Source organism: Schistocerca gregaria, chromosome 1, assembly GCF_023897955.1.
Source record: "Schistocerca gregaria isolate iqSchGreg1 chromosome 1, iqSchGreg1.2, whole genome shotgun sequence".
NCBI lineage: Eukaryota > Metazoa > Arthropoda > Insecta > Orthoptera > Acrididae > Schistocerca > Schistocerca gregaria.
Window position 1 is genome coordinate 484,781,542 of NC_064920.1, and position 18,435 is coordinate 484,799,976.

The following is an 18,435-nucleotide window of genomic DNA, read 5'->3' on the forward strand; positions in this document are numbered from 1 at the left end:
ATGTAGATGTAAGTTTGGACGTCCCTGTCCCTTCAAAGAAACTGACGGTGAGCACATTAATTAATATAAATTACTATCTTCCTTTTCAAATTTAATCTATGAACTGTTGCATGGTATCAATAAATCTGGACATTGAAAATGCAGATAGCACATTTGTTGTTGTTTAGTGCTGCTGTGTTCTCAGATAACACTAAAATGAGCCAGATAACAAAGCTCACAGAGTGCAGATAAACAATTTTTGAACTGTCACACCTGTAACCCACAGAATTATAGAATTGAAAATAGAGAAGAAAATAGTCCTTTTGAAGTTGATGGCCCTTGTGTAGTATGCAGCACCAAGTTTACTACACTTTTGTTTTCTTTCAGGTGTGTATGGCGACGTACAGCGTGTGAAGATCTTGTACAATAAAAAGGATAGTGCCCTTATTCAGATGGCTGAACCACACCAAGCTCACTTGGGTAAATGCAGTTACAATTTTGTCCTGCTGCCATAAAATTTTAAAATATTACAAATATTTGAAATAGCTTTTTTCTGTTAAATTGCAATTGAAATCGTGGCTTTTACTTTATGCCAAATGTGGTAAAATACTTTACCTCTGCATGTGAGTTACCTATTTCTGTTGCTTGATTACTCTCTGTTTACTATGTTTGTAGTTCAATTGAATGGGTTTCAAATCCCTAAGCCATTGAAAGGTCTAATGAGTTTCTTGTCTCATTCTTGATCATTCACAGCTTACGCTTATCCATCCCTAATGACCCCATTGTGAATGTTGTTAAATCTTAGTTGTCTATCACTTTATTTCATTGTAACTCTTTCCTTTGCTTTGTGATGTCTTAGCGACAATATAACAGATGTCTAAAAACTGTCGTTTGATTCCTCACCTGAAACTTCAGTAATCTGAAGAGTAGTATTGTTTGGCTTAGTCTGCTTACAAACATTTTGTGGCATGACACCATGTCACTTGCGTATTAATCACAAAAATTCCTTTGTTCAAAAAGTAATTACTGTTGTGTTCATTTTTCCCCAGAGTAACAGTAGTTGAGACCAAAAATAGAAAACCTCAAAGTTTTTTGTGACATTTAACAAAAATAGAGACCCATTTTATATGACAAATCATAGATATTGAAACATGTTTGGTAAAGAATAATAAGAGGATTTCGTGTTTCTCAGCCAGAGCTTTAAAAAAAAAATACTGTTTTGTGTCAATAACTGGTACACTAATCCATATGAGGACGGCAAGAAAGAACAGTGACATTTTCAGTGGTGGCAAGACAGAGAGGAGTCGTCTGATGCAACGAAAAATGAAAAACTGAAGAAAGAATACAGAACAGCATGTAGATACAACCTAACGTAGATTGAATTGAAGGGTGAGATGCATTTTGTGCAATTGAAACAAATTCAGAAACATCATCATGCAAAATCATTGTGGTGATAAGCAGTATAACAAGAATATAGGAGAGGAGATCATACATTCCTGAGTTACCGGCACTGGGCTGTGTCCTCTGAACTACAAAGGGTCATAAATTGGATGTTCGCCTCAAACATTTAGATTATCTCACCTTTAGTAACTAATTTTCTGGACTTTTTGCCAAGCACAGTATGGAAAATATTAAAGGCGGCATGGCGTATGCATGAGGAGAAGCTTTCAAAAAACACACAAAATTTCACTTAATTACAGGTCGTCTTCAGTGGGTTGTTAATTTTTTTCCCTTGTAAATTTTGTGAAAGATTACTGATTGGATTATAACATTCAGCACTGATAAAATAAAGATACAACTAACTGACATAAAAAGAAATGCTTCGAAATAAAAAGTTTTGTTTCAAAGAAGTTACTTCACAGCAACATTAGCAGTAGCTTAGTTTAATTAAGCTTTTGCAGAAACTGTTACCATAGATAAGCATTCCAGATATTAGAATATTAAATGTGTGATTTGCAATTAAACACACATCCCCCCCCTCCCCCAAAAAAAAAAGCTTTGTAGCAAATGTGTTCATTTGTAATGTGGTTTTAGTTTTATATATTGCAGGCATCATACCTAGTGTAGGATTAAAAAGACATTGTTAGTAATTTTATTGCTTCTAAGTGAAAAACATTTTACAGAGAATGCAATAAGCAAGTAAGGTGAATATATGTAAATTTAGTGTGATAACATCATCCTGTATTTTAAGATAGTGGTACACCAATACCCAGTCACAGGGGAAACACAGTTCAAAGTTTGTGGCTGTAGCAACTCATCACCATTAAGAAATTGAGATCATTCCATTTTTTAGGCAACAAGCAGCAAAAATTGATGCGTGTGTGCTAATGATAGGAGGTTGTAATCTTTTTAACCTTTTGACTGCTGTTGACAAATTTAGTATTTCAATTTTTCCTTCCACACTACTGATTAAACTCCTTGCCAATCCCTTGAGTACTGATGATGATTATAGGTGCACCATCTCTTAGGTACCAGTGTGCTGCTGATTTTATGCATACAGCAGAATTTCAGACCCATATTGGCAGTTTCCACATTTCTGACTGCCAAGTTGTGTGCAGTTACTTTGTTGCGATCTCATTGTACTGCATTTGACTTTGCTTTTTTTTCTTGTTGCTCATCAACAGGGCATTGCACTGTTTTTCTCATCATCTGTTCTACAGAGAAAATAGCAAGGCACCATAGTTGCAATGAGGAAGGGATCCATGAAGACGCAAAGAGCAACAGTGATGATGAATTATTTTATGACAAGTGATAACTCCTCAACGGAATCTGAAAGCAACAATCTTAAGCCATCTGCCACTAGATTAGGTTTCAACAAGAGATGCAATGTTGTTTAGAATCTAAAGTATCTGAAAGTGATCGTAGCTTTCAACAAGGATTACCTAACTTGGATCAGGAACTGTTGAATGAAAAGGTGTCTTTACATTTTTGCATATTTGTAACAACTGTACATTTGCAACGAAGGTTCAATGTCGCAAATTAAGCTTGACACGTACAGTAATGTTTGTTTCAGTGGTGATAAATAGCAGAGCAAAGGCAGGAGTTAAGATAGTAAGCTCTCCGGAAATATTCGTCATTGGGTGAGGCTTGGCATTCTTATAACACAGCCTCGTGCGATGACTATACATGGTGCCCAGCTAGATAGGTAGCAAGCACATCTACAGCATCCAAGGGGTTAAACAGATAATACATTAAGTTAGTCTACCCATTACTGTCCTTCCTTCAATCTCATTATTATGCTCTGGGTAGTCAGTCATGAATCTTAATGTAAAATAATTTTTGTTTTTTCACCTAGCCATGACACACTTGGATAAATTGAGAGTCTTTGGGAAGCAGATACGTGTAATGCCTTCTAAGCATCAGACAGTTCAGCTGCCAAAGGAAGGACAGCCAGATGCTGGCCTTACAAAAGATTTTACAAATTCTGTTCTGCATCGTTTTAAGAAACCTGGCTCCAAGAATTATCAGAACATTTATCCACCATCACCAACGCTTCATCTTTCCAACATTCCGTAAGTGTATTTCTCTTTTTCAGAACTAGTATTTTAGTTTTAAGTAATTTATATGTTCTTGTAAAGCAGTAAAGTTTGGAAGGTACTGGCAGAAGTACAGCTGTGAGGACGGGGCGTGAGTCGTGCTTGGGTAGCTCAGTTGGTAGAGCACTTGCCCACGAAAGGCAAAGTTCCCGAGTTCGAGTCTCGGTCTGGCACACAGTTTTAATCTGCCAGGAAGTGTCAGCTTTAAAACAGCTTATTTGCAAATGGGTACAGTTACTGACAAATAAAGCAAGAATACTCATTTGTTGGGAAATAGCCCAAGTATTTAAAGATTGTGATGTTGCTTAAAACAGTGACATAAACACAGCAAAATTACTTTGTAAAAAATAGTAAGATATGGTATAGATATATTATGAAACTGTTAAAAAGTAATGAATCGGGATCCAATAAATTTGCATTTATGATAAATGAGAATATAGATGTGAACTTTGTCTCAAGTTGTGAAAATCTGGAATATTTGCTATTTCATGGGAGATCGTACCCAAATGGGCTATCTTATCAGAGATAATTTAAAGTAGCCTTATTTTCTGCACATAGATATAAAAAATGTAACTAATTTTGGTTACTGGTATTGCAGATCTGGCAAAAGCCTAATGTAGAAATGTGCTTAAGAATGTGTTTCCAAAATGAAAAATAGATGAATGCAGTGATATAGGAGTGTGCTCAATGCTCTTATACTACACCAACTGTGGGTGATAGAACTGTCTGTATATAAGGTCCTGTAGACATTCAAACTTAATAATAACTTCCTTATCCATGGATTTCTCGATTAACTTTATAGATGTACCTACAGACTTCGTTATATTAAACCTCACTTCCAGAGAAACTGTCGCGAATTATTTTGATACTAGTGGGAACAACTGCTGTTGCGAAATATTTCTTGCAATGACTTAAGCACTGTGTGTACAAGAGAAAGAAAGAAAGATAATGGTCCAGGGAATGGCTGAAACTGGGAGTGAATTATATGTATGAAAATCTAAGTTCATAACATTAACACATCATGGGAATGCATAGTTTCAGTGGTTGTGGAAACTGAAGATACAGTGAGAAAAACTGTTTTCACTAGACATATGTGGCAATACATAAACACAAACGTTGTCAAGCATTTTCACTAATTAGCCAGTAATTGAAACTCTTCTAACAGGTGAAACAGTCTGTTGGTCAGACATGTCAAACAAAGCTGCACATTGCCAAATAATTCGACAAACTAGCAAAGTTTGACAAAGTGTTTTAACATTTACAGCAGCTTTGAAGTGCACACCATGTAATACAATGTAAGAGCTAATCTTGGGGACCAGCATCAATTTAGAAAAAGGAAACCCCCTTATGTTTGTCTGTTTCTTATACATGGATTTATTGAGGAACCATGCAGGCACACCAATGAAGTTTGTCATATTTAATCTTACTTTAGGTGGTAGCATGTCTGTCTGAAAACAACTGTTGTGGAAAGGTGTGCAAATTTCATTGTAATGCACATCTCATACTTCAAATTTCATAATGCTGAAGTCACATCTCAAGTGGGAGGCAATCGAGCATTTACTCAACAGACCTGATATCATCGTAAGTCCTTAACGTGTCTTTGATCCATTACAAAAGGCCTTAAGGGATGTGCAGCGGGCAGTTACGGAATTCATCACACCAGACACAGTGTTCTACCAAACACTATCTTCAATCTGGTGTATCAGTGGAATGATTGCCTCAGTGTTCATGACAATTCTGTGCCCAATTGGGTTAATGATTTTGGACTGTGTGTACTGCTTTAGAGTGAAAACATTTTGATTGCTCTTTACTCCATACTGGTTCTATCTACAGTGTTGTTGAGTAAGGATCACACAACTATCAGTGCACATGAAAGGTCAGAATTTGTATTATGAAGATATTTTCACTATTGGATTGGATGGGAATAGAAAAATTATGTCGAGAAACATCTAAAATCGGAGTGGAACTCTGTTCACTGGTGGAAAATACTGCTGCTTCTCAAAAGAAACAGTAGTTTGCCATCCAACAATGTGGATTTTCCATTGTTTGAGTAGCCTGTCATTTGTTGATGGCTTCAATAGAGCCAAAAGAAGAAAACAAACAAAGACAATTTTGGAGAAAAGGCTGTTGAAGTTTTTGCAAAACCGAACATTACAATCGGAGAGCTTGCCAATCACCACAGTTTCAAAGCACTAGGGCTTTGTCTTCTGTCACATTGTGACAGCCATTTAAATTTGTGTGTTTGGTCTTTAAAAAAAAAAAAAAAAAATAGGTCCATTACTCCCAGGTCCCCATTACCAAAACATTAGTACACACAAGCAAGGATTTGGTTTGTAATTAAGTACCTAACTTGAGTAATGTAAGCATTAAGCAGCACATTAGAATTTATAAAAGTAAAGAGAGGAAAACACACACAACATTAGAGAGATTTTATGAACAAATTTTGAGATGCTACACTTTGTTTTTCCCACGCCCAGATGCTAACATGCACATGCAGACTGTAACGCTTAACAGAATTTTACTGCAAGATGATACCCACTGGGTATCGTGTGTGGGGGTTTGGGGCAGGGAGGCTGACTACTCGTCCATGAAGTGTTGTGAATGTCTGTGCACTGTCTGTCGATTAGCTGTTGGTGAGTGGCTGTATTTAGTAATTGTTACTTAGTGTTTGCATTCTAATGTTTTTGTTATTGTAATGTGAAAGGTTGGAAAAGCAACAAAAATTTTTTTTAAAAAGTAATTACTGTTTATCTTAAATTCTTACCCTAAATGTGGTAGAAGTGGATGACTGTCAAATGTTAGTGAACATACAATGAGATAAATTTAACAGAGAAGAAAGGAAGGAAATATAAGACAAAAACGTGTTTTGCAGGATATGATTCCTGCAACCACTCTAGAAGGAAAACAGACAGAGGATGAGATGGTCAGATGAAGTTCACCGACACCTCATGTTCTGTTATTACCAAGCAACAAACGTAGGAACCAACACTACTGGATATAGATCACAAGTATACACAACATTTATTACCAGATGCGCAGAATTTAAAATTTTTAACAGAACGATTAGCTGATCAGATCCGTGTAATAATTAAAAATAATAGGATACCCCAGTCAGAATTAGAAAACATCAAACAACAAGTACAACAAATAATGGAACAAAATAATGTGCAATCAGAAGAAGAAGAACAAGAAAATACAGTAATGGACTCAAATGTCCCAGAGCAAACAAACAAAGAACACACACATCAATTAAACAATCAGAAGAAAATGAAATCTTAAAGACAGCCACCAGAACAAGCACAAATAGAACACGAAGTGATACATATGTTAGATATAGAAGAAAAATTTCAGCTTACATTTATAGAATACAAAGACATAAATACAAACATTGGACCATTCTTGCATAGACCACAAAATAACCCACAAGTCGAAACTACTACTATCGACACAATCATACACAACAAAATAAATGAAAACACAACTATGGATGAGTTACAAATACTGGTTTATACAGGAGCAGAGATAAGAACCAACCCACACACAGAAGAAACTCACAAAGCCAGCATGGTGACACAGGCTACAGATAAGAATAGAAAAACTGAGAAAAGACATCGGACAGCTAACACAATTTATAAGAAATAAAATATGAGACACAAAACGAGAAAGGTTAGGTAAAATCTCACAACAAGAAGCGTAGAGGAATTAGCTGAAAAGAAGCGGAAATTACAAGCATTGGCCAAACGACTTAAAAGATACAAAAAAGTGAAAATAGAAAGAAACAAAAAGGAAACAAAACCAAACATTCAACACAAACCAAAAGAAATTTTACCAGACAATAGATAATACACACATTAAAATAGACAATCCACCAAACATAACAGACACGGAACACTTCTGGAGCAACATATGGTCAAACCCGGTACAACATAACAGGCATGCACGGTGGATGCAAGTAGAAACAGACACATACAAGATGATACCACAAATGCCTGAAGTGATAATTTTGCAACATGAAGTCACCCAAGCAATTAATTCTACTCACAATTGGAAAGCCCCTGGAAAAGCAAATTTCTGACTAAAGTAGTTCACCTCAACACATTCACATCTAACTAAATTGTTTAACAGTTACATTGCAGACCCATACACATTCCCTGATACACTTACAGATGGAATAACTTATCTGAAACCTAAAGATCAAGCAGACGCAGCAAACCCAGCTAAATATTGCCCCATTACATGCCTACCAACAATATACAAAGTATTAACTTCAGTCATTACACAGAAATTAATGACACATACAACACAGAACAAAATTATAAATGAAGAACAAAAAGGCTGTTGCAAAGGAGCATGAGGATGTAAAGAGCAACTGATAATAGATGCAGAGGTGACATATCAAGCTAAAACTAAACATACATCGCTACACTACGCATACATTGATTACCTAAAAGCTTTTGATAGTGTACCTCACTCATGGATACTACAAATATTGGAAATATACAAAGTAGATCCTAAATTGATACAGTTCCTAAACATAATAATGAAAAATTGGAAAACCACACTTACCATCCAAACAAATTCAAATATCGCATCACAGCCAATACAGATTAAGTGTGGAATATACCAAGGAGACTCATTAATTCCTTTCTGGTTCTGCCTTCCTCTGAACCCACTATCCAACATGATAAATAATACAAATTATGGATACAATATTACTGGAACATACCCACACAAAATAACACATTTGCCATACATGGATGATCTAAAACTACTGGCAGCAACTAATCAACAACTCAACCAATTACTAAAGATAACAGAAGTATTCAGCAATGATATAAATATGGCTTTTGGAACAGACAAATGTAAGAAAAATATCATGGTCAAGTGAAAACACACTAAACAAGATGATTACATATTGGATAACCACAGTGACTGCATAGAAGTGATGGAAAAAACAGATACCCATAAGTATCTAGGGTACGGACAAAAAATAGGAATAGATAATACATATATTAAAGAAGAACTAAAAGAAAAATATAGACGAAGACTAAAAAAATACTGAAAACGGAATTGACAGCAAGAAACAAGACAAAAGCTATAAATACTTATGCTATACCAATATTGACCTACTCATTTGGAGTGGTGAAATGGAGTAACACAGACCTAGAAGCACTCAGTACACTTATACGATCACAAAGCCACAAATATAGAATACATCACATACATTCAGCAACAGAAATATTCACATTAAGCAGAAAGGAAGGAGGAAGGGGATTTATCGACATAAAAAACCTACATTATGGACAGGTAGACAATTTAAGAAAATTCTTTCTAGAACGAGCAGTCACTCATATAAATTCATCGGCTACACCACTGCAATTTCATAACCACTTCTACAACCCTTTAGATCACATAACATCAACAGATACGAAGAAAGTAAATTGGAAAAAGAAAACACTACATGGCAAGCTCCTGTATCATCTAACACAGCCACACATCAATCAAGACACATTCAACACATGGCTAAGAAAAGGCAATATATACAGTGAGTCGGAAGGATTCATGATTGCAATACAGGATCAAAGAATAAACACTAGATATTACAGCAAGCATATTATTAAAGATCCCAATACCACAACAGATAAATGCAGACTTTGCAAACAACAAATAGAAACAGTAGATCACATCACAAGCGGGTGTACAATACTAGCAAATACAGAATATCTCAGAAGGCATGACAATGTAGCAAAAATAATACATAAACAGCTTGCCTTACAACATAGACTTATAAAACAACACGTTTCCACATACAAGTATGCACCACAAAATGTACTGGAGAATGATGAATACAAATTATACTGGAACAGAACCATTATAATAAGTAAACCACCACCACATAACATACCTGACATCACACTCAACAATAAAAAGAAGAAATTAACACAACTAAGTGAAATATCCATACCCAATACAACAAATATACAAAAGAAAACAGGAGAAAAAAATTGAAAAATACATCCAACTGGCTGAGAAAGTCAGACATGTGGCATCAGGATAAAGTTGACATTATACCAATTATACTATAAACTACAGGAGTTACACCACACAATATCCACCAGTACATCAATGCAATACAGCTACATCCAAACTTATATATACAACTACAGAAATCCGTAATTATTGATACATGTTCAATTACCCGAAAGGTCCTAAATGCAATATAACATACACCGTACAGTTGAAAGGAAGTCGCGCTTGATCAAGGTCCGCGTAACTTTCCATTTTTGACCAGACATAATGTCTGAGAAAAGAAATAAGTAAATAATAATAATAATAATAATAATAATAATAATAATAATAATAATAAAACTCCTTTCGAACAGGCAATGAAGGCCTAAAGTTACCGACTGGCCGTTGTGTCAACCTTGGCCCATAGGCATCACTGGATGCGGATATAGAGGGGCTTGTCAGTTTCAGAGACTGGAGCCGCTGCTTCTCAGTCAAGTAGCTCCTCAGTTTGCCTCTGCCTCACAAGGGCTGAGTGCACCCCACATGCCAACAGCTCTCGGCAGAATGGATGGTACCCATCCAAGTGCTAGCCTAACCCAAAAGTGTTTAACTCCGGTGATCTGATGGGAACCGATGTTACCACTGTGGCAAGGCCGTTGGCCCTCAGATAAATTAGTGAGGAATAAATGGAACATCTTTAAAAACCAATAGGACAGTATTGGTATTTGTCCATCTGGTAGTGTGTGGAGGGCTGGGGTGTCGGAAATTCGGGGTCCGCCCCTGGTAACTGAGTGATCAGTGCGACGGAACGCCATTCCTCGTGGCCCGAGTTTGATTCCCGTCTGGGTCGGAGATTTTCTTCGATCAGTCTAATTTCCTCCAATCAGTCCACCCAACGGGATGCCCTAGCCACATGACATTTTCAGTTCTGTTGGATAGAGATGGAGGGGAAATTATTGGGACTGTGGGCTCGTAAACATTATTGTATTACTTATGTAGTCACTTGTATAGATATCTATTATAAACTTTTTCATCATGTATTTACTTAAATTTCCAGTAGAGCTCCTACAACCCGCTTCCCCCCTCCCCTTTCCTCCCCTCCCCCCAACTCGGCTGCCTTTTTCCTGCTTAAATTATTTCAGCAGAAATACTAACAAAACATCTTAAATTTTTACAGCCCAACAGTTTCTGAAGAAGAAATTAAAGAGGCTTTTACAAAGAATGGCTTCACTGTGAAAGCATTTAAATTTTTTCCGTAAGTAACATCCATTTATTAGATATTTGTTGTTGTTTTTTCATGTACATTATGTAGGAATTCTTTCCAGTTTATTAACACCCTTTTTTCCCCATGAGAGATTTTTAAATTTGAAAAAAGGAGAAAAAAAGTCAAATGTACTTAAGGTAATGAGTTTTTCTGTTGTGGAGAGTTTAAGAAGTGATAATTATGTTTTTAACTTGAAATGAATCAGATTCTTATTCTTTTTCTTCATGCCGTCTTCTTACCGTTTGGGACGGAATTTAACTTGGAATGAGCCTTTCACTTTTACTTGACAGATATTTTGGTCAATTTATTCATGATGAATATAAAATATGTGATTTGTATATCTTATTGAGGTATGGGTATTTGTTATATAAGTTCTGTAAGAAAAGTATCCACCCTTTGACTGGGAAAAATAACTGACGTACTTGGAGTGTTGTACACCTAATCACCTTCAAAGTAGTTCCTTGGGACTCCACGTCTTCTCCCAACGGTGCCTCCATTATTGGAAGCAGGTCTAAAAAGCCTCTCTCTGAAAGGAGTTTAGGTCGGCTGCCCTAATGTCCTATGTTGTGTGAAATTGCATTCCTTCCAGTGGCATCTGGAGTTAGTGATAGCCAAAAGTCGCAGGGGGCCTTATCAGGAGAGTAAGGAACCTGTTGAAGCACAGGAATCTGTTCCTTTGTCAAATAAGTTTGAATCAAGAGTGAGGAATGTGCTGGCACATTGTTGTGGTGGCTCCAGATTCCTGTTAAACCGCAAGTCAGGTCTCCTGCGCAACACAGCTTTAAATAGCGACCAAGGACAGTCCTGTAGTAGTCTTTGGTGATCGATTAATGTGTGTGCTGGGAGCTATCACATAACGGGAGTTGGAGAAAGCAGTCAGCATTGCTCCAAGTTGCTGTGCATGTGGCGGGCCTTCTTTCACCTTCGGTGATGAGGAATGCTTCCACTGTGATGACTGGGATTTGGTTTCAGGGCGTACCATACACCTAAGACTCATCACCAGAGAGTATGGTATTCAGAGTCGGGGCAACAGTTTGTGAAGTCCAGTTTGTCCTGTGAGACTTCAACACGAAGTTGCTTTTGCTCTGCCATAAGCAGATTAGTCACGAATTTTGCTGGCAGTCTCTCCAGGGCCAAACCTTCTATCACAATGTAATGTGTTCAAGAAAGTGTTGATGCCCACATCTGCAATTTCTCTGATAGTCGCACAACTGTCTCGCATCACTGTGCGATTCACTTTGACAGTGACGTGATTAATTCAGCATGTTGATGACCGACCAGTGCATGGCGCGCTCTCCACCGATGTGCAGTTGTCTTTAAACTAATTGTATCACCCCTTAATCAGTGTGATGTCCATAGCATTGTCATAAAAAGCTGTCTGAATCTTCCAAATAGTTTCCACCTGGCTGACACTCAGTTACTAGCAGAATTTGATGCAGTAGCACTGCTCCAGTTCTGCCGTTTCCCTTGCAATGAAAAACCTACGAACACCCCCACACTAACTCACTCATCTGTTGCTTGCCAGCAACTTACGCTTTCGACATGTGGGGATATGCACAAAGATTCGTGCAAGTGCACTAGATTCAAATCCATCAGCTATTTGCAAAGAAAAAATGTCGGATAATTTTCTAACAGATGGTTTTTAATGTGTATTTAAAAATAATCGTAACAAATGTTAATTTGTTGCAATAGGACCCCTATCAAAAAAATTTTTTTTAATCATGGGAATCTTACAATGTTTGTTTGCTCTTTTTAGAAATTTTTAGAAAGTTTGGAAATAGAGGATAGTCTGCTTCAGAAGAAAGACAAAATTAAGTGAATTACTTTACCACCACCACAACTTGTTTTAATGAAGTGTAATAAAATTAAGCAGCTTAATATTTCTCTTTGTACAAATTTCTATTTACAATAAAACTTAGACACGAATTTTAATTTTTCCTGTTCTGTCAGTACTCACTAAATCTCCCAATTTTATTTTCCAGTGATACTATTTATGTTTTTCAAGTGATTGGAATTTTTGTCATCACATGGCAGATAGCATCACTTAATTGATATCGATAATCACTGCTATTTGCGTGATTGCGTTAGTCTGATTTTCACGTACACCTGGAACTTTCTGTGCTATTAGGTTGAGGATCCTGCTCGGATTTAATTTCAGATCAAAAACTCAATAATAATAATAATGATAATAATAATAATAATAATAATAATAATAATAATAATAATAATAATAATACAAAAAATGTGTATCTTGAAGATAATTGCAGAATCATATTGACCTTTTAAGTGCCAGAGAGAGCTACTTATGTCAAATAACGACCAATTCTGTAGAATAGTGGTTTTTAAAGTTTTTATGTCCATACTTTACTTGACCTGAATATAATTGCCTCGTTTCACATATGACGAGAGACTAGTTTTAAGTGTGAAGTAAAGACACTTAAATTTTAAAAAGTAGAATTTATTTCTTTACTTTATTAACAGTTGACATAACACACTTTGATCAACTTTTAGTAACTAAAACAGTGAGAAGTATGAGCTAGGTTCATCAACTCGCATCTCTTCCTCCACATTCATTCACAGTCTGTATTCTGTGTTGCTGACAAACATACTGCACATAAATAGTATATTGCAAACTGTATCAAAAGTTGTAGACCCTTATTACCTGCTTCTGGATACTCTTCCTTCACCAAGTTCCAAAACTCAAGCAGTGCTGAGGAAACGAACTACAGTTTCTTTCCAAAGCCTGAAGAACTAGGATGTCAATAAATTGCTCTTGTTCTTAGGTAGTACATGTTAATAAAAATTTTGTAGTGAAAAGGATCTGTGATCCAATTGTGTCAATAAACTTCTTCTGGAAAGTGCTTGAGAAAGTAATCATTAAGTCCAGTTAAGTGGGCTAAAACAACTTCCATAATTCACTTAACTGAAAACCCTTGTCTTCTAAAATTGTGTGATGAGCAATAAATACTGAAAGCTGAAATTTTGTCTTAGGATTCTTGCTCTTTGCTACATGGTAGGCAACCTACTGAGATGAAAGAAGAATCTTTGTAGGAATCGTAGCTTGTTTAGCAAAAATTTGTTTATTTCATAATTTATTTTAATTTGTGAGAAAGTATTCTCATAGTTCATTTACCAATCTATGGTGATTTGATTGAAAATGTCATTTTATTAGGAAGAATGCTCCCTCTAGTTAGGGCTTTAAGACAAATGACACATTGTGGTCAATAATTTCTAACGATAGTAGATGTAAAAGTGAAATGTAAGTGACTGCCTTTTTCATTTTCCTCATCTTTGTCTTTAGAACTGCACAATACATTTGAAATATTGTATTTTGTACTAACATTTAAAAATTTGCCCATGGCAACAGACTCAAATCACATAAGAAAAACAACAATTAAGTGACTTTCACTCAGAAAAACTAAATTTCACACTGATCATTCCTCCATGAAAGTAGATGATTCACGTAGTATGAATTTGACCCTCAGTACCCCAGCAGAAGTAATGTCCATCATAAAATCAAAAACATTTAGCGGGTATGATGAAGTACCAACAAAGTGAATTAAAGAATGTGATCTGGAGTTAAGCAACATATCTACATCTACATCTACATGACTACTCTGCAATTCACATTTAAGTGCTTGGCAGAGGGTTCATCGAACCACAATCATCTATCTCTCTACTATTCCACTCCCAAACAGCGAGCGGGAAAAACGAACACCTAAACCTTTCTGTTCGAGCTCTGATTTCTCTTATTTTAGTTTGATGATCATTCCTACCTCTGTAGGTTGGGCTCAACAAAATATTTTCGCATTCGGAAGAGAAAGTTGGTGACTGAAATTTCGTAAAAAGGTCTCGCCGCGACGAAAAACGTCTATGCTGTAATGACTTCCATCCCAACTCGTGTATCATATCTGCCACACTCTCTCCCCTATAACAGGATAATACAAAACGAGCTGCCTTTTTTGCACCCTTTCGATGTCCTCAGTCAATCCCACCTGGTAAGGATCCCACACCGCGCAGCAATATTCTAACAGAGGACGAACGAGTGTAGTGTAAGCTGTCTCTTTAGTGGACTTGTTGCATCTTCTAAGTGTCCTGCCAATGAAAGGCAACCTTTGGCTCGCCTTCCCGACAATATTATCTATGTGGTCCTTCCAACTGAAGTTGTTCGTAATTTTAACACCCAGGTACTTAGTTGAATTGACAACCTTGAGAATTGTACCATTGATCGAGTAATCGAATTCCAACGGATTTCTTTTGGAACTCGTGTGGATCAACTCACACTTTTCGTTATTTAGTGTCAACTGCCACCTGACACACCATACAGCAATCTTTTCTAAATCGCTTTGCAGCTGATACTGGTCTTCGGATGACCTTACTAGACGGTAAATTACAGCATCATCTGCGAACAGTCTAAGAGAACTGCTCAGATTGTCACCCAGGTCATTTATATAGATCAGGAACAGTAGAGGTCCCAGGACACTTCCCTGGGGAACACCTGATATCACTTCAGTTTTACTCGATGATTTGCCGTCTATTACTACGAACTGCGACCTTCCTGACAGAAAATCACGAATCCAGTCGCACAACTGAGACTATACCCCATAGCTCTGCAGCTTGATTAGAAGTCGCTTGTGAGGAACGGTGTCAAAAGCTTTCCGGAAATCTAGAAATACGGAATCAACTTGAGATCCCCTGTCATAGCGGCCATTACTTCGTGCGAATAAAGAGCTAGCTGCGTTGCACAAGAGCGATGTTTTCTGAAGCCATGCTGATTACGTGTCAATAGATCGTTCCCTTCAAGGTGAGTCATAATGTTTGAATACAGTATATGCTCCAAAACCCTACTGCAAACCGACGTCAATGATATAGGTCTGTAGTTAAATGGATTACTCCTACTACCCTTCTTGAACACTGGTGCGACCTGCGCAATTTTACAATCTGTCTACTACCCTTCTTGAACACTGGTGCGACCTGCGCAATTTTACAATCTGTAGGTGCAGATCTATCGGTGAGCGAGCGGTTGTATATGAGTGCTAAGTAGGGAGCTATAGTATCAGCGTAATCTGAAAGGAACCTAATCGGTATACAATCTGAACCTGAAGACTTGCCCGTATCAAGCGATTTGAGTTGCTTCGCAACCCCTAAGGTATCTACTTCTAAGAAACTCATGCTAGCAGATGTTCGTGTTTCAAATTCTGAAATATTCAGCTATCTATGTAACCAGTCGTTTTTTCAGTGGACTATTTCCTGAATGGTTGAAATATGCTGAAGTTAAGCCACTGTTTAAGAAGTGAGATAAAGAAATAGTGACAAATTTCCATTCAATTTCACTTCTGCCACCATTCTCAAAAAATTTAGAAAAGGTAATGTACAATAAGCTTTAAAACCATCTTATCATAAATAGCATACTGTGAGTGACAGTTCAGATTTCTAAAGGGTTCTGATATTCAGAAGACTGTCTAAACTTAAAGGTAAAATATACTTATTTCATTAGACAAAAAACTATAGGCAGCTGGTGTATTTTGTGATCTAACAAAGGCATTTGACTGTGTAAATCACAATATCCTCTTCAGTAAATTAGATTATTACGGTGTAACAGGAAGTGTTGCAGACTGGTTCAAATCTTAAATCTCTGGTGGCAGTTATAAGGAATGACACATATTACGCTATCAGGCATCATCCAACTGGGAACTAATTACATGTGGTGTCCCACAAGGTTCCATCTTAGGCCCTTAAGTTTTATTTTGTAAATCAATGACCTTTGATCAGTAACATTACCATATGCCAAGTTTGTTTTGTTTGCCGATGATACAAACACAGCAAATAAAGCTTAGTCTTAGAAAGATCGGCTAATAAAATATTTATGGACATTAATCTCGCACTACATGCAGTTCAGAATTTGTAAAGGGTGTCCCACAAGTATATGCCTAGCATATGATAAGCAGATAGAAGTGGATGGTGTTAAATTCTTGGGATTACAGATTGATAATAAGTTCATCACAGAACTGCTGAAGCGTCTAATTTAATCTCCTTTTGCAATGTGAGTTTTGTCAGATATATGGGATCTAAAGATGAAAAATGTGGCATACTAATCTTAATTCCATTCCATAATGTTATATGGGGTTTTTTTGGGGTGGGGTGGGGGGGGGGGTTATTCATCAAGCCAAGCTAAGGTTTTCCGGGCACAAAAACATGCAATAAGAGAGATGTGGTGTGAACTCACGAACATCCTGCAGAGGCCTGTTTAGGGAATAAGGACCTAACTACTGCTTCCCAATATATTTATTCCTTAATGAAATTTGTTATTGAAAATATCACTTTTTCAAACCAACAGCTCAGTTCATAGAATCAGTACTAGAAATAAGAACAATCTTCACAAGAATTTAAAGTTACTTACTCTTGTACAAAAAGGTGTTCTTTATTTAGGAACACACATTTTCAATGACTTGACAGCAGCCACGAAAAGCTTAGCAACGAATGAAATTCAGTTTAAGAGAAGCCTAAAGGATTTATTGGTGACAAACTTCTTGTACTCCATTCATGAATTTCTCAGTAGAACCAACTGATTTTTTTGTGTGCGTGCGTGCGTGCGTGCGCGTGCCAGTGGCATGGCGTGGTGTGAGCAGAGTCTTTGAGACTTAGTCTCCCCTGCGTTCGTGCCTAAAAAAGATGCAATAGTAATTCCTAACAAAAATATAAACAACTTTCTACTAAGAGCACTAAATGTGCGAAGACATCAGTTTTGTAGACCGCTCCGCCGCACCCTGAGTAATGGTGTGTCTGCCTGCTTGAGACTAGACTGCTCTGTCTCTGCCTCCCTTCCCTTACCTGGCTGTGCCTGAGTGTTCTCGGCTCCCCTCCATTTTCCCTCTCCCAAGAAGGCCGGTGCGCTGCACTTGCTAGCAGGTATCTAGACTAGTCTCTGCCGCTTATATGCTGGCTTTTAACACGGAAGTGAAGTCGCGCGGTTTGTGTTCATAGTCATTCTTGTGTGATTTTAGTGCATGTTTTCATTGTCGCCAACATGAGTGAGCCAGCAGCTAAACATGTTATAGAATTTTTATTAAAAACGCCTTTTTCTACATTAACGTATGAAAAAAAGTGCGAATTGAAGGACAAACGACCTACTCCTATACTCAGTGTAGTTCTTAAGTGAAGCCAAACAAAAATGCACTTTTCAGACAGCCTGGTATGAAAAGTTTGACTGGCTGCAAATGCAGTTAATAACATTATATTGTTATATGTCTTCTGTTTGGTGCTGAAAAGGAATGGTGCAATGAAGGCATTTGTACAATAAACAACTTTGACAGGAAAGCACAAAACCATCAGATATCAAAACGTCACCTGCAGAACAAAGAATCATTTCAGTTATTGGCAAAAGTAGATTTGAGCACGCTCTTTCTGAAGCCGCAATAAAATACAACAAACAAGTTGCATCCAGCAGGAGAGTATTGGCTCGTCTTATACAGGCAATTGTATTTCTTTGTAAACAAGAACTAGCCTTTCACGCTCATCGAGAACACGAATCCTCCAGCAACAAAGGTATCGATCTGGAATTGTTGGATTTACTAGCTCAAGGAGAGCAGTTAATCAGAGACCCCCATCTGTCATCATCTTCAACCTTTCAAGGAACATCTCCAGATA

General features: G+C 37.1%; 1 protein-coding gene across 24 annotated transcripts in view; it reads left to right on the plus strand.

The window, feature by feature from the left end:
• The window catches only part of LOC126353529 (polypyrimidine tract-binding protein 1), a 509,631-nt gene that overhangs the window by 476,997 nt on the left and 14,199 nt on the right, over positions 1-18,435 (plus strand). For all 24 annotated transcript variants that reach the window (XM_050002786.1, XM_050002773.1, XM_050002775.1 and 21 more), the window contains 3 exons: positions 367-459; positions 3,275-3,491; positions 10,702-10,779. In XM_050002786.1, coding sequence (XP_049858743.1) covers positions 367-459; positions 3,275-3,491; positions 10,702-10,779 — 388 coding nt within the window. The remainder of the gene's footprint in view (positions 1-366; positions 460-3,274; positions 3,492-10,701; positions 10,780-18,435) is intronic.